Genomic DNA, 22284 nt, shown 5'->3' on the forward strand with positions numbered 1-22284 from the left:
TAAATCAATAGAAAATTGTTATATACTGATAAGAGTGCACTGTCATTTAGATATTTATCTTGTCAGAGACAATGAATTAACCACACAGAGGAAAATACTTAAGGTGGATGCAGGAGCATCAGACAGACATACACAGAATGTATGCCACTCCCTGTAGGCTGCACTGATCAGTGCTTGGAATGAAAGCCATCTGGTGTCTCACTCCACCATCTGGAACATCAGCCAGAGCTGAAACAGTCACTGAGGAGGATGCCACCCTTAAGGATACCATCATCATCAATCAATGGCCCCTATGATCTCTGTCACTGAGTGATCACCTTTGCAGGAGTACCCAATGACTGAGACAACCTTGCGCTGACATCAGTAGAGCTGCTTCTGGATGTGCTTTCACTGTTACATCTGCAATGAGTATAATCTCTAGAGCCATCTCAGATTCAAGCAATGGTAAGAAAGCAGGCTGCCTCACTGTATATGAGTCTGCAATGGGAGCACCAAATAGAAGTGATCGAGAATGAGGCAACCATATCAGGCAGAGTGTGGCGTGGATCACTGCAAGGTTTACCTAGCTCATAACTGTTCACGCCTTCAATTTCTGAACACACTGTAAATACTGACACCAGACCCTACATGTATTGCTTTCCATACTTTGAGCGTGTGACTAGAAATGAAAGAGCTGTTGTGAAGTGGAACAAGGATTATTGAAAAGTAACATTGAAACTCTTGACACTAGGAGACAGTTTATTCAAGGCTCCATCTTCAATGGAAATGTTCTCAGAAACATTTTCAGGTAAGTTCCTAACCATTCTTGTCCTCCTGGCTTAGAAGATCTTATCCAAAATATGACATCATTTGCATCTTGGTGATACTTTGCAGGATGGTACTCAATCCAGGCACCGCCCTATAGCGTTGGGATGCCATTGTGTTCTGTAAATTCTTCCTCCTCATTCACCTCCTGCTCCTCCTCTTCCTCTAATAAACTGTGTCATTCCTGGCTCACCCTCTACAAGGTCCACATCTCTCAAGAGGGCCATGTCACGATGAACACTGCAGACCACTATGATGCATAAGACCCTAGAAGGAGTGCATTGTAGGCACCATCTAACTGGATCTGCATTGAAATCACATCCTTGTAAGCCTTATGGCCCACTCAATGCTAGGTCCTTGTGAATAGATATTTGTAATTTTAATTACTCTGCGTTCTATCTCTGGATCACATAAAATGTTGAATGTCCATTTCTTCAAGAGGTAACTCTGAAACCTATCCATGTGAGGGGACTGAGGCGCTGTCACATCCTGGAATGCCAGAGGATGGAGGACTCATAGCAGCAGCTAGGAAGATGAGTGCACACTAGTGAAATAATAGTTTATGTTTGCTAACCAATTGAATGTTGAGAAAATGAAACCCTATTCATTAATTTCACTAACTGGGCAGTTGGTTTCTTGATGGACACATGGGTACAGTCATGCTGCCCTGTACATTTGGGAATTTAGAGCTGGAGATGAAACATTGTCACAATGTCCCATATGTCTGGAAGTCATATCAGGTCCAGCATCACTGACCTGTGAGATGTAGTGATGACTGCCTTTCCTAAAATGTCATCAATGTCCACAGATGTTCCTTGCAAGGAGCTAGAATTGAAGAATTTGAAAGCTGAGCAACCTTGACATCCATTGAAAGGGTTGCAGAGGTGAAACATTCCATAAGACACAGATCTCAAGTGACTGTCTGTCTTGATAATGGCAGTCTCCTGTGGCATTCACTCTCCAGCATGTCTAGGTAGCTCGGTACCTCTGTCTTCAGCAGTAGATTTTTAAAATTCTTAAATGGGATGAGGGTATTGCTGGCATTTGTTGCCTATTCCTTTGCCTTGCTTGGCCATTTCAAATAGCAGTTAAAACTCAATCATATTCCTTTGGTCTAGAGTCACAAATGGGCCAGACCATGTAAGCATGGCAGATTTTTGTTCTCTCAAGGACACTAAAGAATCAGTTGGATTTTTAGGATTTTTGGTTATACGATAACCAGAGACTCTTTTCTTCATACTTGAGGTTTTTTTTATTGAATTCAAAATTTCAGCCACCATGTTGTGTTTAAAGTCATAAACTCAGAACATTAGCCTGCAGGGCTGGATTACCAGTCCAGTGACATTAATAATTTGCCACTTACCAAGCTATCTCCTTGATCCTCGTTCTTTTTCATAATGCATGTATTCCAAATTGTTTTCCTGAACATTGCTCAATGAGGTAATCATTCCCACCATATTAGTTCCATTTTGTTTTCCTTTTTAAAGCCATTTTAATCTATGAATGTTGGAAAATCAGATGGTGCGAGTGTATTTACCTCTATCACAACACAATGCTCCACTAAGTCCCATGTCATCCAAGATTTTATTGGACTAGAATTAGGGACATGGTCTGAAAATTAGAAACAGATCTTTTAGGAGTGAAGTTATCAAACACTTCCACACAAAAAAGAGTTGTAGAGGCTTGGTACTATCCTCCACTAACAACAATTTAATCCTAGGTTAAATTGTAATATTAAATCGAAGATTGATAAATTTGTTAATCCAGGCACTTTGGAATATGCGGAAATGCTGTGTGTGGGGCATAAGTTAACAGATCAGCCACAATCTCGTTGAATAATGCAACCAGTTCAAGCAAAAGTATGAATATCAAGCAAGCTAGCAGAGTGGCACAGCGGGAGTATGCTGGCCCCATAACTCAGCGGGTGATACATCAAAGCCATACTCTGTTGTTTGAGATTTCTGAGTTACAGTGTGTGTATGCACTGTCCCTATCAGTATTCCTCTGTTCAGTGCATTGTGTTTTTTTTAGGGATTCTATGATGATGCCTTTAAATGAAGGCTCTGTATTAAGCTGCCTGTGAAAGTCCCTTTGATTTAAAAAGGGGCAGCATATTGGCTTAGTATTTAGCACTGCTGCCTTACAACACCCAAGGTCCCAGGTTCAATTCTACTCTCGGGTGACTGACTGTGTGGAGTTTGCCATGTTCTCTCCTTGTCTGTGTGGGTTTCAGTCAAATGCTGTGATTTTCTCCCACAGTTCAAAGACATGCAGGTTGGGTGGATTAGTCATGCTAGATTGCCCAGTAGTGTCCAGGGATGTGCAGGTTAGGTGTGTTAGCTATGGGAAATGTAGGATTACAGGGATAGGTTAGGGGGCTGGGTAGGGTGGAATGCTGTTTGGTGGGTTGGTCTGAATTCATTGGGATGAACGGCCTGTTTCCCCACTGTAGGGATTCTATGATATTGAATAAAATATATTCTATTTCACATTATAGTATACAATTATACCTTGGGACTATGCTACCAAATAGTTAATTATTTGGCAGTTTGGACATACTCTTAGTGCAGAATACTCCGAGCCCTTATAGAAATGACTGTTCCTGAAAAGAGTGTTGAAGGTAAGAAAATTAACCTGTAAAAGTCAGAACAGTTCATTAACTTTGCTCATTTGTAGTTTCCTGAACAATGGAAAATTTTGTTTCCACTGAATAGTTAACATACTAGTGATTGATTATAATTCACCTTTATGTTGAAATGGCTATTTGTTTGTTCGCATCACTTGTTCTCTGGGTGCGGATGCCCTTGTTGTCTCATTCATCAGTGTTATTCTGCCAGTTTTACTTCTGACACAATGAATCTTGTGGTGAATCCTTTCTACAAACTAGTCATAACAGAGGACTATATTCTTTGTTCTTTAGTGATGTGTTCTATTATTTTGTCTTCATTCCAGATGCAACCTACATTTGTATGAGTTTATTTTATTAAGTTTTAACTTTTGTTCCATGTGTTACGAACCACTTGAGAAAGTGTGCTGATTCTCAAGCTCCACTACTGCTGGGGTCACTACAAAAGTTAATGATTTAATCAAAGCATACAAAGTCCCTGATTTACCTGAGGGAATCAAGTTAAGAGAAAACACTGGCCAAGTTCTTGTTCTTAACAAGAATGGTTGTTTACTACAAGTAACTAAGTTATAATCACATGTAAACAATGATGAACTATCAAAATATAGTTCTTTTAGTTAAGACCCTATCCTCCTTTTAAAACCCCTGCGCCAGCACAAACACTCAGACACAGTTTAACAAAAGAAATGGTTTTATGGATGGAGGGAAAAGAAACTAAGGAACACAGTTCAATGTCATCAGTCCATAGTGTTTATTGTGTTATTCCTTTTAGCTTGCCAGGACTTTCTGTTTTTCAATCTCCTTTCTTCACTTTTTGGCAGGAAACTTCAATATTTCTTAGTTACTGATTAAAAGCACTTGTCAGAGAAAATAACTTGCTTTGTATAGCCTGCTCTTGCTCCTATGTTTCTTCAAGCTTTGTGTACTTTTACAAAAGAGTAGAGATTGCAACCTGTTCTTCAAGCATTCCAAAGGTTTCTCAAGCCTGGTGTAAGATTGGTAAGTTTGTGTTAAACAGATATTGGATAATAATATGGAGGGGGCATGGGATTTACAGGATTACTCAAAGACTGATTCATTGTAAAGGTTCAGCAACTACTATTACAAGAAGATGTAGATGCATTTTCTCACACTACATGCAAGCTAGACTGTGTAATGGCTACTGGTCACGTAGCTACAACCCGGCTACTTGTTCTCCAGGCTATTTCCTCTTAAAGTTATATCACAAAAACTACAAAATCAATTGACTTTCTGATGTTAGTTGTTGTGTCTTTTCCAATTTCATCCTTTCTCACATACATTAGTATGGAAAGGATCTTCAGAGATTAGTTTATTTCCAAACTTTTCATCCATTAACATCAAAATTCTGTGTTCTGGGAGATGTCTTTTGTCACAGTTGTTCTTATTGTTAAAGTCTTGGTTCATGATTATTAAGACATGTACTTATTTAATATAAAATCCTTGAACAGATTATTTTATACTAGGGTTACATAAAATTTTAGCGTTTATCCATATCAATACCATATTTATAGCCTTTGGGACATTGGTTTCTAGCTGCGCAGTATTATATTTTTACAGCATATCATGTGCTTCCTGGCAAACATTAAACCAAACAATCAGCTTAACTCTGCATAACATTGTGAAACTGCCATAAAATCCGCTGTAACTGATACAACACATTTTTTAAGGTCAGCTAAATCTCCAAATGATATTATTTATAAATTGCACCCAATGTTTGCAAGTCATAAAACTCCCACGAAGGTTAAATTATTGACTAGACTTTTACAGTATCTACTTAATCTTCTAATATTTAAATGGAATTTAAAGAAAACCTTGATGTACCAAATCACCTAATTAGGAAATCCATTCTAAAATTATAAATTTTCATTTAAAAATCTAATCAAGAAGCACAAAAGCACATTATCAAATTCAAACACGTTCTTACGAAAACTGTTGCTCAATGACCTCGGTTTATTTTCTGCACTATTAATCAGTATGTTTAATCATTCCTGTTTCATCCTTCATCGGAACCTTACTGAATGGGTGAACTGGCACATTATCGTATTTAATTGTTCATTAAAAGGGTTAGTCATTCAGTAAGCTTCTTAGCAAACAGTATGTATTATTGAACGAGCCAGGTCAGTTTCTTTTGCCCTTTCATTTTGATCTTCTTTGGTTTTCTATGTACTTCACCTTGAGCAATGGACAGCGTTGATGGAATATATCAAAGGCGCAGCAAAATCAAAATCTTTTTCTCCACTTTGATGGAAAAAACCAAAGCAAGGGAGTATTTTACATGGTAAGCAAAACGGAGTTTAATATTATCTGCTTTCTAAACATGATTTAGCTTTCAGAACAATAACAGTGAAGCCATCAGCCTTTCATGCATTAGAAATTTTCAGACAAAAGTGAAGTGCATCTGTTATAGTTGTAACATAACATTTTGAGTGTTCAGCCTGGAATATACCTTCTTTAAGAAATTTCTCATTTGTACTGTGGTGACAGCCTTCAGTTTGTAAGTCAATAGATTGAGCTGTGATTGCCAACTTAGGCATTGTGTGGAGAGGCTCGGGGCTCCATTATGGCATGGCGGTCTCTGCTACACTTGCTGCAGAGGAAGAGAGTGGACTGAAAAGGTGCAGGGTTCACTGATTCTTATTTTCTCTGGCCTCCTTCTCAGTCACCTGAGCTCATCATAAGCTTTTGGTAAAGTCCCACACAGGAGGTTAGTGAGTAAAATTAGGGCGCATGGTATTGGGGGCAAAGTACTAGATTGGATTGAAAATTGGTTGGCTGATAGGAAACAAAGGGTAGTGATAAACGGCTCCATTTCAGAATGGCAGGCAGTGACCAGTGGGGTACCGCAGGGATCCGTGCTGGGACCGCAGCGTTTTACAATATATGTTAATGATATAGAAGATGGTATCAGCAATAACATTAGCAAATTTGCTGATGATACAAAACTGGGTGGCAGGGTGAAATGTGATGAGGATGTTAGGAGATTACAGGGTGACCTGGACAAGTTAGGTGAGTGGGCAGATGCATGGCAGATGCAGTTTAATGTGGATAAATGTATGGTTATCCACTTTGGTGGCAAGAACAGAAGGCAGATTATTACCTCAATGGAATCCATTTAGGTAAAGGGGCAGTACAGAGAGAGTGGGTGTTCTTGTATACCAGTCAATGAAGGCAAGCATGCAGGTACAGTGAAGAAGGCGAATAGCATGCTGGACTTCATAACAAGAGGAATTGAGTATAGAAGCAAAGAGGTGCTTCTGCAGCTGTACAGGGCCCTGGTGAGACCACACCTGTGTGCAGTTCTGGTCTCCAAATTTGAGGAAAGACATTCTGGCTATTGAGGGAGTGCATCGTAGGTTCACGAGGTCAATTCCTGGAATGGCGGGATTACCTTACACTGAAAGACTGAAGCGACTGGGCTTGTATACCCTTGAGTTTAGAAGACTGAGAGGGGATCTGATTGAGACCTATAAGATTATGAAAGGATTGGACACTCTGGCAGCAGGAAACATGTTTCCGCTGATGGGTGAGTGCCTAACCAGAGGACACAGCTTAAAAATACGGGGTAGACCATTTAGGACAGAGATGAGGAGAAACTTCTTCACCCAGAGAGTGGTGGCTGTGTGGAATGCTCTGCCCCAGAGGGCAGTGGAGGCCCAGTCTCTGGATTCATTTAAGAAAGAGTTGGATAGAGCTCTCAAAGATAGTGGAATCAAGGGTTATGGAGATAAAGTAGGAAAAGAATACTGATTAGGAATGATCAGCCATGATCATATTGAATGGCAGTGCAGGCTCGAAGGGCTGAATGGCCTACTCCTGCACCTATTGTCTATTGTCTATTGTCTATCATTCTGCTCACTGCTTGCAATGTCCTTTTAAGCAATTGCTTTCAAATGTCACATCTGTCAGTAACTGTTTCCTAGTCTTCCATGTCAATAATTACCATCTTCATCTCTCACAGAGTCATAGAGCCATAAAGCATGGAAATAGACCGTTCAGTCCAACTCGTCCATGCTGACCAGTTTCCCCAAACTGAACTAGTATCATTTGCCTGCGTTTGCCCCAGATCCCTTTAAACCATTCCTATCCAGGTACCAGTCCAAATATCTTTTAAATATCATAACTGTACCAGCATCTACCACTTCCTCGGGCAGTTATTTCCATATATGCACTCCTCTCTGTTTGAAAACGTCAGATCTTTCAAATCATTCCACTCTCACCTTAAAACTATGCTGTCCAGTTTTGAATTGCCTTATCTTAGGGAAAACATTCACCTTATTTGCCATTCACCTTATTTATGCCCTTCATGATTTTACAAACCTCTAGAAGTTTACCCCAAACCACAACACTCCGGGGAAAATAGTCCCAATGTATCCAGCCTTTTCTTATAACTCAAACTCTCTCATCCTGGTAACATCCTTGTAAATCTTTTCCACCCCCTTTCCAACTTTATAATGTCCTTCCTACTGCAAGGTGACCAGAAATGTACACAGTACTCCAAAATTGGCCTCACCAATGTCCTGTACAGCTGCAACATAATGTCCCAACTCATAGAGAAAATGTTCTGACCAATGAAGGGAAGGATGCTAAACGCCTTCTTCACCATCCTGTCTATCTCTGATGCCACTTTCAAGAAGTTATGAATCTGAACCCCCTAGGTCTTGCTGTTTGACAACACTTGCAGTTGTCCTTGTAGCAGAGATGTGGATGCTCAGGAGGTAGTGACCCAGTAATCAGTTCATGATATAGGAGGTCTTTGGGTATAAGGCCAGCATCCATCTGATGGACATAGTCAGTCCAACACAGATATTCTGTCATGTTTAGTGATAATGCTACAGTATTCAATTCCATTCACAATTCACAGAATTAAGCAGCTAACAGCAAGCTGAGCTGACATCTGGCAGGTAATATTTTTTCCATGTTTGTAGTAAACAATGAACATCTCCAAAAAAGAAATAGCACAGCCATCCCCAACTTTCAATGATACCACCATCACCCAGTCTCTCACCATCAACTTGTTTGGGGAAATCATCAATGGCTGGAAGCTTAATAACTATATGTAAACAGACAGTGAAAACAAGCTATACATCAAGAGAAATTAGATATAAAAATGATACAGCTAGAACTCTTGAAGTGTTCGTAACAACAGTAGATCAGTTTGAGTGATCTATGTGTCTGATTTATGTCCATGTTAGTATCTTTTGGTTTAGAGTTTGGGTTTTGGCATGTGGGATTTGGCCTGTATGAGTGAGAAGCATATTAATAATTAATTTTACAGTTTGCTTAAGCCAAAATTTGTTAAAGCAATGGTGTGGCAATTGTAGTACAGCCAATTCTGCTGTAACGTGGTAGTTCCGTTCTTGTTCAAACCTGTGTTATATGAAAATTGTGTAATAGCAGCACCATTTAAACTAATGGGGTCAGAATCACATTATAACTAATACATGCTTTAAAACTTTGCATGTGGCTTATATAGTAACAACATCAGCTAGGGTCATAATAGTTGCAGGCTCTTTGCAAGATTTGAAATAACTGGATTTAAGAGGGATTAGTAAGTTTAGTTTTGAAATATCGGGAACAATATGATTCTTGAAATAGCTTTTCATCTTGATTTAAACAGTGTCCACAATGGCGTTATAGCAAATTCATGTTAACAAAATGCGTGTTATAGTAGAACAACCTGAGACAGCTCTCCCATAACGCTATAGCTGCATTCCAGTGAAACCTTGCTTAATAGAAAATCACTTAACAGAAATAATGAGGGCTATGGGAAAAGTGGGGTTTGGACAGACCAGCAAAAAATATCACTCATAATCGCTCAAAAATCACCCAAAGGTCTAAGGAAGAGGCTCTCAGATTCTCAGGACTGGGCATTGAAACATTATTTAACTTAACCTCTACAAATGTATTAGAGAAGGACATTCTCTCTGTTGCTTGAGGGGCTGTAATGGGGCACTTTTGAGATTATTGGGATTACATTTTACCATGTTTTTCAAAACATTAAAACTTGGGTTAAATGCAAATAGTTTAATTTATTGTATTTTATCTGCACTTCGTTTCATAGAATCTCAATAGTGTGGAAGCAGGCTATTTGGTCCATACCGACCCTCTGAAAAACATCCCACCCAGACTTACCCCCTTACCTTTTCCTTGCATTTCCCACCACCTTGCATGTTCATCCCTGGACACTATGGGCAACTTAATATGGCCAATCCACTTAACCTGCACATCTTTGGAGAGCATCCAGAGGAACCCCATGCAGACACAGAGAGAATGTGCAAACTCCACACAGACAGTTGCCAAAGGCTGGAGTTGAACCCGGGTCCTGGCACTGTGAGGCAGCAGTGTTAACCACTGAGCCACTGTGCCACCCAAATTTACTTGATAAAATTATTTTTTACTGTTAAAACCAAACCAAATGCTTTGCATACATGTATTTCAGTGAAAGACCACTCAACTGCAATAGATCAAAACAAAATATGGTCTATCAAGCCAGATTTTAGTCTTGGATCTGGCTTATGTAGTAACAACATCAGCTAGGGTCATAATAGTTGCAGGCTCTTTGCAAGATTTGAAATAACTGGATTTAAGAGGGATTAGTAAGTTTAGTTTTGAAATATCGGGAACAATATGATTCTTGAAATAGCTTTTCACCTTGATTTAAACGTACATAGTACTTGCCATTGGTCTGACTTCCTCAGAGCCAGCTCTCAGAGTGAGCACAACCTCTGACATTCCTGTTAAAATCTGTCAGCCAGGGGTCCCTGATTGGACCAGGCTAATAGTCCCAATGACAACGCCAATTGTAGTGTCTATTTGACGTACGGTTGGGCTTCAATTAGTTGGCTTTTGTATGGTTATATCATTAATCCCACATATCAAAACAGTCTCTCAGCATCTCATTAAGGGTTAAACCAAAGTCATACGCCTCTGCCACTCGTCTTAACTGCATCAAAAATCCTGACACGGATTCCCATGGTTCTCGAAGTGCTGATTAAAATTGATAGCATTTCAGAATTAGAGGAAGCTTTAGGTTGTAATATTCCTTAACTAAATCCATCAACTCTTGAAAGGTTTTAGTATCTGTGCCTCAGGAAACATCAGGCTCCTACAACTGAAAAATCTGCGGGTCCACAAACTATCAGGAGACTTACTCATTGCTTTGCATCTGCCCTAGTGTCACTTGCCTGGAAGCATAACACGTTTTTTCCACATTCTGGGCCCAGCCTTCAATGGCAGGATCAAATGAGTTAAGCTTCCCAAATAATGAAATGTTGCTAGAAATGCTTAATCCAACTCAAAGATGACTGTTGCAAGCAAATTTCTTCAGGCAAATATTTCTCTTGTCATCACAGAAATAACTTCACAGAGGCAGGTATCCCATCACCAACTCGCCCTTTATTTACACATGCATAGTACTTGACACTGGTCTGGCTTCTTCACAGCCAACTATCAAAGTGAGCAGAGCCTCTGACACTCCTGTTTATATCTGTCAGCCATGGCTCCTGGATTGGACCAGATTAACAGCCCCAATCAGAGAATTCATATTCTCTGAGATCCACTTGGCTGACCTCGTCACAATCACTATAGTTCTGACATGTGCGATTCTGCTGGGTTATTTCACAGAACTTTAAGTTGGCTTTGAATGTTGCTAAGAGATTATCCAACATTTATAATAAGAAGATAGAAAACCTGACATTAGGGGCATCATTGTTAGAATTGGATAAGGTACCAATAGAAATGAAAAAAAACTGGACTGAGAGAAAGAAAAAATGCAAAGACTTGAGTTAGAAGAAAAATAGAGGACAAAGAAACTTGAGGAGACACAAAAACAGAAAAGAAGGTACGTGAGAAGAAAGGACAATGAAGAAAAATGGAAAGGAATCATGAATTTAGAAAAGAGAAAGGGAACTTAGACAACATGAATAGGCTATGAAGAGCTTAGAGCAAAGAGGTGTGGAAGCAGTGCTAAGTTTAGAGAACAGATAGAAGGCTGCCAAACTAAAACAGAAGAGAATGGTCAGAGCAAATACATGATGCAAGAAAAGTAACAAGCTTCTGTTGTTATAAAACTGAACACATCAAAACCAATTTCTGGAAATTAAACGGGAAACTATTGTAGACTAAGGAATCACTAGTAAAAGGGACATCAGGAAGCAAGTTAAAACTGTAGTGAGGTAGTACAAAAAGAATATCTTTCCTTAAAATGTACTAAGAAAGGAGAGATGGCTCCCCAGAGTAATCAGATTGCTGGAGGATCTAAGTATTTTATCTTAAAATGCGTAGTATTTCCTTAAGCTTTGAATCAAGGAGGTAAACCAATGAGAACAATTAAGGATGCTGAAGCAACTCAATCATTGATGCTAGTTGCTGATACTATTTGTCTTGCAGAGGGGTTCATGAACAAGGAAATATAATTAGATTAGATTACTTACAGTGTGGAAACAGGCCCTTCGGCCCAACAAGTCCACACCGCCCCACCGAAGCGCAACCCACCCATACCCCTACATTTACCCCTTACCTAACACTACGGGCAATTTAGCATGGCCAATTCACCTGACCTGCACATCTTCGGACTGTGGGAGGAAACCGGAGCACCCGGAGGAAACCCACGCAGTCACGGGGAGAACATACAAACTCCACACAGTCAATCGCTTGAGGCGGGAGTTGAACCCAGGTCTCTGGCGCTGTGAGGTAGCAGTGTTAACCACTGTGCCACCATGCTGCCCATTTGGAGGCATGAATGGAGGTTGCAAACCAGTCTCATTATACAGATTTCTATTAAAGGGTAACTTGGTAAATAGAGAAGTTGAAGTGGGACTAGTGGAATAAATTCCTATGGAAGGAATTTGCCTTATTTTGAGAAAAGACCTGCAGGTTCAAGAATATTGGCCTCACCAAAGGTGGGGGAGCTGGCAATGGAGGTAGAATAAACTAGAAAATGTACAGGAGGAACATCGTGGAATGTCTCCTGATTGTGTTCTGACAAGATTGCAGGCCCATAGAATTAGGCAGAAAGAAAAAGACTATAAAACAGAGAGCTGATTTGGAGATTAAAATATCAATTTTTGAAAATGTAACTAAAAAAGGATGAAGATAAAAAGAAAGAAACTGACATATTTAACCCAGCTTCTTTCATAGAAATACACAAACGGATTTGGAATTGAAATAGTTATAACTAACAGCCTGCTCAGAAGCTCAATCAGAAACAATACCTGAATGTTATTACTTGAGACACAAGGTAATAATGAGGAAATGGAGACCATCTCACATATAAACTGATGAGGAATGGGCAGTGGCCTACCAAGTGATAATTCCATCTGAATATCACAACAAATTCCAGTGTCCAGATTACTTACACACTAGAAAACCCCAAGGATAAATATTTAAAACATTCTTCCTGACCAGGATCAGAAAAAGGTGTGATCAAATTTTGCCAGACATGCAAACATGTCAGGTAGTGGGAAAACTCCAACCCTGAATTAGACCTGCATCTTTAACTCTGATACCAGCATTTGAAGATTGGTTTAATTGGGTCTTAAATGATTGTGTCAACCCAAAACCAGGGAGCCAGTGTCATTTCAAGATTGTGGATGTTCCCAAATGATTTCCTGAAACAGTATCTTTTGGAAAAACTACTGCAAAAATCATACTGGAAAGGTTAGCTCAATTTTTGGATTACCCAAAGAAGTAGAATCAGATCAAGGTTCAAATTTAGATCTCATGTATTACTGTTCCACAAAACTCTTGTCAACAAAACATCACTGTTCCTGGACAATGCTGCTGTCCATCCCAGTGTTTGGGGTGTAGGAACAACTACAGTGTTGTTGGGAGAAGGGCTTCAGGATTTTGATCTGGCAACAGTGAAGGAGCAGAGATACAGTTCCAAATCAGAGTTGTTTGTGGGTTGGAAGGAAACTTACAGCTGGTGATATTCCCGTGTATCTACTGCTCTCTAAGTAGCCTGGGTGAGTTTCTGCAGTGCTTCTTGGAGTTAGTACACATTGTTGCCATCGTGCATTGTTAGTGGAGGGAGTGAACATTTTAGATGGGATGGCAATCCAGCAGGCTGCTTTGTTCTAGATGAAGTTGAGTTTCTTGAATATTGCTAAAGTTGCACACATCCAAGCAAGTGGAAAATATTCCATCACACTTGTGATTTATGCCTTGTGTAACGTAAACAGGCATTGAAGAGATAAAGGCACGATAGAATTCACTGTAGAATTTCTGAATCTTTTACCTGATCTTGTAGCCAAATACTTATATAGTTAGTCCAGTTCAGTTTCTGAACTGGTAAAGCCCAGGATATTGATAGTATAGAATGCCATTGAATATTGAAGGGCAGTGATTGATTCCCTCTTGTTTGAAATAGTCATTGCCTTACACATGCATGGCACAAATATTGCTTGCCACTTGTTAGCCCAAATCTATATATTTCCCATGTCTTGCTGTCTTAGTATCTGAGAAGTTGCAGATGCTGCAGAAAGTGTGCAACCGTCAGCAAACATCCCCACTTCTGAATTTATGATAAAGCTGTTGAAGATGGATATGCCTAAGATATTATGTTGAGGAACTCCTGGAGAGATGTCCTTGTGCTGAAATAATTGGCCTCCAAACACCATAATCATTTTCCTTTGTACCAAGAATGACCCCAACCAGCAGAGAATTTTCCCCGGCTCCCATTGACTCCAGTTTTCCTAGGGTTCCTGGATGCCATAATCCAGTCTTGATATCAATGTTGTTTAGCCTCACTACGTGATGTTGTGTCTCATGATTTTGTATGCTATTTATACAATCAATGATTTTAAGACAGCGTGGGCTAGACTAAATTATATTATTTGATATTATTTATTGGCTCAGTGGTTTTGGAATGCTCATGTAGATGCATAAATTTGTAAAACTATTGCATAAGCTGAATGAGAAATATAAATATGAAATTTTGGGAAATACTGCAATGTAAACACATGGAAATCTATCTGTATGTCAATCTATATGGATGTATGTCTAGATTTAGATCTTTCAGTCCTGTTGCTGAAATCTGTTTGTTTATTCATGTCGCTTTCTGACTAGTTCATTCAGACTTTTGTTACACCTAAATTTTGCTACCATCAGTGATCACTCAGTTATTTAGCTGTGCACAAGCTCAGGATCATCCTGGACACTTGAGACCTGAGAGGTAAGGTGATTTTCCTAACACCAGCTCCATTTCTCAACCTATGGAACAAGGGGTGAAAGCTTCAAGGCCTATTACCAGAGAAGAATTTTTGGATAGACCAGGAAACTTAAAGTGATTATACTTCCATCTTTAATAGATTTTATGAGAACTATAACATTGTTAAGGTCATTGATAGAATCTGGAATGAAGTGACATGGAATGAAGTTACCTGATCCAATGTGAATGGACTAAAGTGGAAGATGTAGCCAGATTGTGTTAGAGCTAAAGGTTGTTTGGAAGCTATTGAGAAATTCCAAAAGGTGAATGCAGGACTAGACAAGTAAATTGGATTGGATGAGCTAAACATTGAGGAATTTACAGAGATGCTTGCTATCCATACAGCGATACTGTCTGTTATGGACCTGAGTAAAATGGATCAATACAGCCTTAGTCAGAGAAGGCATCACAGCTTGTTGAGTAGCCATATTTTGTTTTCTTAGCTTTCTCATAGTAAGATAAATTTGCTGCATTTTCTATGTTTTTTAAATAAGGCTAATACACGTGTTACTATAGAAGTCACATGGTGATGCCTTGAATAATCTGAACAGGCAATAGTCATCTTTGATTATATGGATTCTGACAAAGAGTTCAAGAGTGAATAGAAGTATTAACAATGTAGTCAACTGAAATATTGAGCTCGCAAAAACAAATGTGCAGCTGTTACTGGACAGAAATATTTTAAACTCCACTGCAAGGAGTCCTCCTTATAGCCGCCAAAAGTCTTCATTGAAAAAGCCTCCACAAAGTCCTCTCAACCTCCTACCCATTCATTATGATCATAGCTGATCATCAAACTCAATATCCTAATCCCACGTCCTCCTTTTACTCCTTGTTTCCTTTAGCCACAAGATCTATATCTACCCCTTTTGGAAAACGCAATGTTCTGGACTCAACTTTCTGTGGTAGTGAATTCTGTAGGTTCACCACTCTCTTGGTGAGGAAATTTCTCCTCCTCTCAGCCCTAAAAGTTTTATCCCTTATCCTTACACTGGTTCTGGATTCCCTCACTATCAGGGTCACCCTTCCTGCATCAAACCTGTCTATTCCTATTAGGATTTTGTAGGGTTCTATGAGATTCCCTCCCTAAGTCTTCTAAACTTCAGTGAATACAATCCTAACTGACTTGATCTTTTCTCAACAGTCAGTCCTGCCATCCCAGGAACCAATTTGGCAAACTTTCGCTGCACTCCCTGTGCAGGAAGAACATCCTCCTCAGATAAAGAGACCAAAATTGCAAACAATATACCAGTATGGCCTTACCAAGTCCCTGAATAATTGCAGCAAAATATCCTTGTTCCTTTACTTGAATCCTCCCACTGTGAATGCCAATACAATTTGCCTTTTTTACTGCCTGCTGCACATATATGGTTACATTGTATTCTGATTATGGAAAACAAATACTAATTTCCAATATTTAATTATTTCCTCTCTTCAGTTTTGAGTAGACATTAGAGGTCTAGACATGAGAACTGATGACACTGGAGTAAGACCAAAGCACCTTAGGTTTTGATTTATCATTGACACTCTTTTGACCTTTACAGAGGAACTCTTTTTATTATCTGAGAACATAATTCTACTAAATTAATTACTACATTCTGATCTTATTATATTGGAATTAAACTTTGAACTGTGTTGATTAAATTTCAATTTTTCATGTTCCTACTATTTCATTTTATACACAACATTTGAAGTATTTCAATGAGAGAGAAAATAATGATTTCTTGAAATTGCTAAAAGAGGTGATGGGCCCCTACAGTGCTAAGGTGGAGTAGTTTATGAGGACACTATTTCAGTGTCACAGATACAGGTTAGGTGTTGGTGGCATTTCTTAAAGACCTGCCAGCCTAACTTCAGTACACCACCTTGCATGTTACAAAAGATGCAACAGCACTCGAGGATTCATTCAAGCTGAAGGCTGATCTTCGTAAAATCCAGCTAACTGAGATATTGACCGTTGTGCAATCCAGCAGAAGGTTTGTAGTTGACTGAGGAAGTCAAAGAGAGGAATAAGGTGATGAGGAAACATGTCTGAGGGAAGATATTGCGAGACTCCATGGTTCAGGGATGCCTCCCCTTGAAGTTCTCCTCCATGTTTCAAAGGAGAGGTATGCACCTCTCTTCCCAAGGAGCAGCAGGAAAGCACACTTGTGCCTGCCTAAGGAATCCTGAATGGGATCATTCCCCAATTCTGGATGCAGCGCTGCAAAAGGGTCAGTGATCTACATACACCTCTCCCCTTTGAGTATGTAACAAGCAGAGTGGATAAAGGGGAACCAGTAGGTCTAGTGTATTTCGATTTCCAAAAGGCATTTGATAAAGGGCCACATAAAATGTTATCACACAAGATGAGAGCTCTTGATGCTGTAGGTGATATATATTAGCATGGTTAAAGAATTGGCTAATTAACAGGAAATAGTAGGCTGAAACTTCCCATACCTTAGCAGTGTTATTATTGCTGAGTTTTATGGAGGATTTCTCTCTGTGAGGTCAGTTGATTTTCCTTCCAAGATCAGCCCAAACTGGCCTCTTTACAGACCTAGCATGCTTCTATAGTGCCCCTCCTAACAGCTGCTTACCTCATTTTCCCATTCACCACAGCCAGAAGTATTAGCCACCAGTGGGATATCTGGCAATAATCAGAACCCTTGGTGCCAGTGTCAACTTTGAACCTCAAACATATACCCAGTCAAGCATTGGCAGTCTAGAATTGCCATTGACCATCAATGCAGTGGCATGACAGTCACAAACCAATGCTCCTCATACCACATAGATGTCATGGCTACCACTTTGTTACAAATAGAACTGCGAATTCCTACAATTGTTGCTACTAAAACACTGCCAGACCACACAGTTTACCTTTCTTAGTCACATCCTATTTTATAATCCTTTAGTCACTGCTACATTTTCCTCAATGCTCATTGTAGCTGAGCAACTTATTATTGTTCAATTTTGGATATTGCTTCAAAATATTCACCTTTATTTGCAAAACCAAAGAAGAACAGAAATCAAACAAAGATGGGGTTGTATGTGCCTCTTGAATACCAAAGAAACTGCTTGCATGTAAATCACAAATTATTTTAAAATCAATGAACAGTCACTGCAACCAGTAGTCATCCACTGAAACTGGGTGTCAATTAAGTCCTCGTTGGATGCTGCCTGAACTGCTGTGCTCTTCCAGCACCACTAATCCAGTCAATTAAGTCCTGTCTGGATTGTAACTCCTGACTCTGCTGAACGGTATCATGTACAAGGTGATGTTCCTTCTTCTTAAAATCCTCATCCTCTTCCTCAGAAAACTGCTTTTGCTCTCCCAGTCTATCAGCCTCTATGACATGCCGTCTTTGCCTGCTCCAGTTGCGAGGAGCACAGCATAATAGGATTATGTGGCGCATTCTATCTGGGTTATATTGCAAGGCCCCATTAGTCTGGTCCAGGCAACAGAACCTCATCTTCAGCTGATCTATCAACTGCAAACACCAGTGTGCATACAGAGGTGGGTGCCAGCTGGTAAAGTGTGATACAGTGTGATGGCAAGTCTTCATCATTCAACCATTTCAATGGCATTATGCTTACAGAGATGAGTTTGAATGAGATTTCCTGAACCTCCATTGAATGACTCCCAATTTCAATGCCTCTGGTGCAAAGGGACACATCCTAATGTCCCTCCTACAGTGCCCCCTCCTTCCCATCATTCTAATTGAATGTGGAATGACAGTCAATGATATCCTCCTGATACAAAGCCTCTCCATCTGCAGTGCTAGATTGTACATAACATAACAGACAGCCAAATGAGAGATCTTGATTGGTGAATGCTGAAGACTTCACCACATCAATCTACCAAGTTAAGCCTCAGCTTCTGCAGCCCAATGGCATGCTCAATGGTTGTTGAGTTGGGCCAGTGACAGATACAGAAACTCTCAACTGCTGCAGTCCAAGGGCTTCTCAGAGAAACTAGTAACCAGGGCTTGGTTAAGTAGCATACAGAGAGAAAGTGGGAAAATGGGGTTGCAAAACCTATCAGGAGAAAGTGAAGACTGCAGATGCAGGAGATACAGGATGTCAACTTGCGAAATGTTTCAGAGATCATCTTTGGGACATGTGCACTAAACAACCCCACCGTCCTGTAGTCAACCACGTCAACTCCCCTCCCCCCACTCCGCCAAGGACCTGCAAGACTTGGGGGCCTCCTCCACTGCCAAATCCAAGCCATCTGACGACTTGAGGAAGAACACCTCATCTTCCGCCTTGGGACCCTCCAACCACACGGAATCAATGTCGATTTCATCAGTTTCCTCATCTCTCCTCCTGCCACCTTATCCACGATCCAACCCTCCAACTTGGCACCGCCCTCTTGAGCTGTCCTACCTGTCCATCTTCCTTCCCACCTATCTGTTCCACCCTCTGCTCCGACCTGTCACCATCACCCCCCATTTTCATCTAACTATCACATTTCTACCTACCTTGCCCCCAGCCCCATCCCCTCCCATTTATCTCTCAGCCCCATTGCCCCGCCCTGCCTATAATCCTGATGAAGAGCTTAGCTTGAAATGCCAACTGTCGTACTCCTCGGATGCTGCCTGACTGACTGTGCTTTACTCGCGCCACACGTTTTGACCTTGAAAAACCTGTCAACCATGATTGAATGCTGCAGCAAACCCGATGGGCTGAATGGCCTAATTTCTGCTCCTCTGTCTTGTGGGGCTTATGGTCTTATCCCTATTGACCCAAACTTGGGGTGGTGAGTGGAGTATAGATTGGAATAGTTCTGGCACTATGTGTACTATGTAGGCATTGCAATTGCTTCCAGGACCCAGGTACTCATCTAAAGGAGCCACTTCCATTGATGGACTCTGGTTGGAATGGAAATACTTCTTGTTATTGGTTTGGTGGAGCCTTAGTGGCCACATTGGTGTAGTCAATGACCTTGTACCTTGGGGAATGCTACTAGATCCCTCTGACTGATCTTTTGAGTAAGGCATTGATCAGCTCCTATACAGCAATTTAGAAATCTGCTTTCCGATGTAACTCACTTTTTTTCTTACACTGTTGTAGGTTGGTTTATCTCCCACTTATATTTTATGCTTCTTGTTCTCTTTGAACTGTTCAATCCCAATAATTTAATACATAACTTACCTCAAAGTTATGAGATCATCTGTCAACGGTCACATGATGTCAATAGAGTAGAGCGGAGACCACAACAATCATTTCAAATGGCAATGCAGGCTCAAGGGACTGAATAAGGTAAAAACAATGACTGCAGATGCTGAAAATCAAATACTGGATTAGTGGTGCTGGAAGAGCACAGCAGTTCAGGCAGCATCCAACGAGCAGCGAAATCAACGTTTCGGGCAAAAGCCCTTCATCAGGAATAAAGGCAGTGAGCCTGAAGCATGGAGAGATAAGCTAGAGGAGGGTGGGGGTGGGAAGAGAGTAGCATAGAGTACCTGGGAGTTGCAGTGGGAGAGGGACTCCCTGAGATTCTTGTAGAGAGAGGAGGAAAACTTCTTCAAGGCAGGCATCCTTGCAAGAGGATTCGCAGTAGATCTGAATAGTTTACTCCGGCTCCTAATGCACGTATTCCTAGTCAAATGACCAACAATTCACAAACAAATTATGTACAAAAAGGACAAAAGTCCAGAGATTTGCTGATTTTTTTTAATATGGAAGAAACTTCCTTGAGAGGAGCAAAGTAACAGTGAATTTCAAAAATGTCTAACTTGTTCACTTTGAGGGAGATGGCGATGAAATAGTAATTTCACAGCACTAGTAATCCACCCCAGGCTCTGTTCTGAAGAAGGGTTATACTGGACTCAAAACATTAGCTCTGTTCCTCTCTTCACAAATGCTGCCTGACCTGTTGAGTTTCTCTCGCATTTTTTGTGTTTGTTTTACATCTCCAGTATTCACAGTATTTTTCTTTTACCCCAAGGTAATCTTCTGGGGACATGGGATTGAAGCATGGCAGATGGTGAAATTTGAATTCAACAGAAGTCTGGAATAAAAAAAGCTTGCTTATCGGTGATCATGTAAACGATGTTGATTGTTATAAACATCTATCTGGTTCAGTAATGTTTTTTAGGGAAGGATCATCTTCCATTCTGAAAGTGAACTGGAATAACTGTTTAAATACTGTGGCTACAAGAACAGATCAGAGAGTAGAAATCTTGCAACATGTAACTCACTACTTACTCCCAGAAGGCTGTCCACCATCTAAGAGATAGAAATCAAGGGGATTATGGACAAATTCCCATTTGTCTGGATGAATGCAGCTCTAGCAATACTCGAGAAGTTTGACACCATTCAACATGAAACAGCCCATTTGATTTATAGGATATCCACAAATGTCACTCCCCCATCACTGATGCTCAGTAGCAGCAAAGTGTACCATCTTTAAGGGGCGCCACTGAAATTCACCAAGGTTCCTTCGACAGCTCCTTCCAAACCCACGGCCAATATTATTTAGAAGGACAAGAGTAGATAGATGTACCTGTAGGTACCTCTCCAAGTCACTCACCATCCTGACAAGGAAATATAGAATCATAGAATCCCCTACAGTGTGGAAACAGGCCATTTGGCCCAACAAATCCACACAAACCCTCTGAAGGGTATCTCACAAGATCCATTCCCCTACTCTATCACTCGACATTTTCCCTGACCATTGCAACTGACCTACACATTCCTGAACACTGTGGGCAATTTAGCATGGCCAATTCACCTAACCTGCACACCTTTGAACTGTGGGAGGAAACTGGAGCACCTGGAGGAAACCTATGCAGACACAGGGAGAATGTGCAAACTTCACACAGACAGTTGTCCGAGGCTGGAATCGAATCCAGGTTCCTGGTGCTCCAAAGATTCCATTCCTTTAACTGTCACTGGGTCAAAAACTTGGAACTCCTTTAATATTAGCATTATGGGTATACCGACAATAAAAAAAAGTCAGAAGGCAGCTCATCACCACATTCAAGTATAATTATTAGTGATGGGCAAGAGGTGGTTTCCCAACCAGCAAAACCCACATTTCCTGAATGAATAAAAGCAAAATCCTTACCTGGTATAGCCCACATGTAAATCTAAGTCACATCAATGTGATTGACTCTTAACTGTCCTCTGAGCAATTAGGGTTGTGCAATAAATGCTAGCCTATCCAGTGACATGCAAATCCCACTGACAAATAAATAAAAATAAGACCAATCAGAGCGACTTTCAATACCTTTAAGATTGTTTCAATACCTTTTAACTCCTCCTGTCAAATTGAGGGTATGATTTAACTTGCTTGAATTAATTTTCTTCCCTTCAATAATCAGTTTTCATGTGAGGTGGCAATGTTTGTGTACTAACTTGAATTCTTGATCTATTTTAGGAATCTTTTAAAGGTATTATTCCTTGGTCAAGGATTATCCATGTTATTGTGTGGAACTGCAATCAGCAGTCAATATTTGGCAGATGACTTTGCTGTGAACACCCCAATACTTCAGAGTTTTATCAACTACTCTCTATTGTGCCTGGTTTACGTGGGAATATTGGCATTCAGACAGGGTATGTGGCGAACAAAAGCAAGGATCTGTTTGAAATGCTTAGAATTAGCTTAATATACAGTACTACATGAAAACAACTGTGG

General features: G+C 40.3%; 1 protein-coding gene across 2 annotated transcripts in view; it reads left to right on the forward strand.

Annotated features, from left to right (window-relative positions):
• The first annotated feature begins 4361 nt into the window (after positions 1 to 4361).
• Positions 4362 to 22284, forward strand: part of LOC140481379 (solute carrier family 35 member F2-like) — a 71151-nt gene continuing 53228 nt past the window's right edge. Inside the window, exons 1-3 of one of the 2 annotated variants that reach the window (XM_072577474.1) lie at positions 4362 to 4429; positions 5630 to 5729; positions 22027 to 22202. In XM_072577474.1, the coding sequence (XP_072433575.1) occupies positions 5632 to 5729; positions 22027 to 22202 (274 nt within the window). In that variant the 5' untranslated portion in view covers positions 4362 to 4429; positions 5630 to 5631. Of the gene's footprint in view, positions 4430 to 5629; positions 5730 to 20592; positions 20690 to 22026; positions 22203 to 22284 lie in introns of those variants that run through there. The other variant, XM_072577475.1, reaches the window with a different exon arrangement.

Source organism: Chiloscyllium punctatum, chromosome 9, assembly GCF_047496795.1.
Source record: "Chiloscyllium punctatum isolate Juve2018m chromosome 9, sChiPun1.3, whole genome shotgun sequence".
Lineage (NCBI taxonomy): Eukaryota > Metazoa > Chordata > Chondrichthyes > Orectolobiformes > Hemiscylliidae > Chiloscyllium > Chiloscyllium punctatum.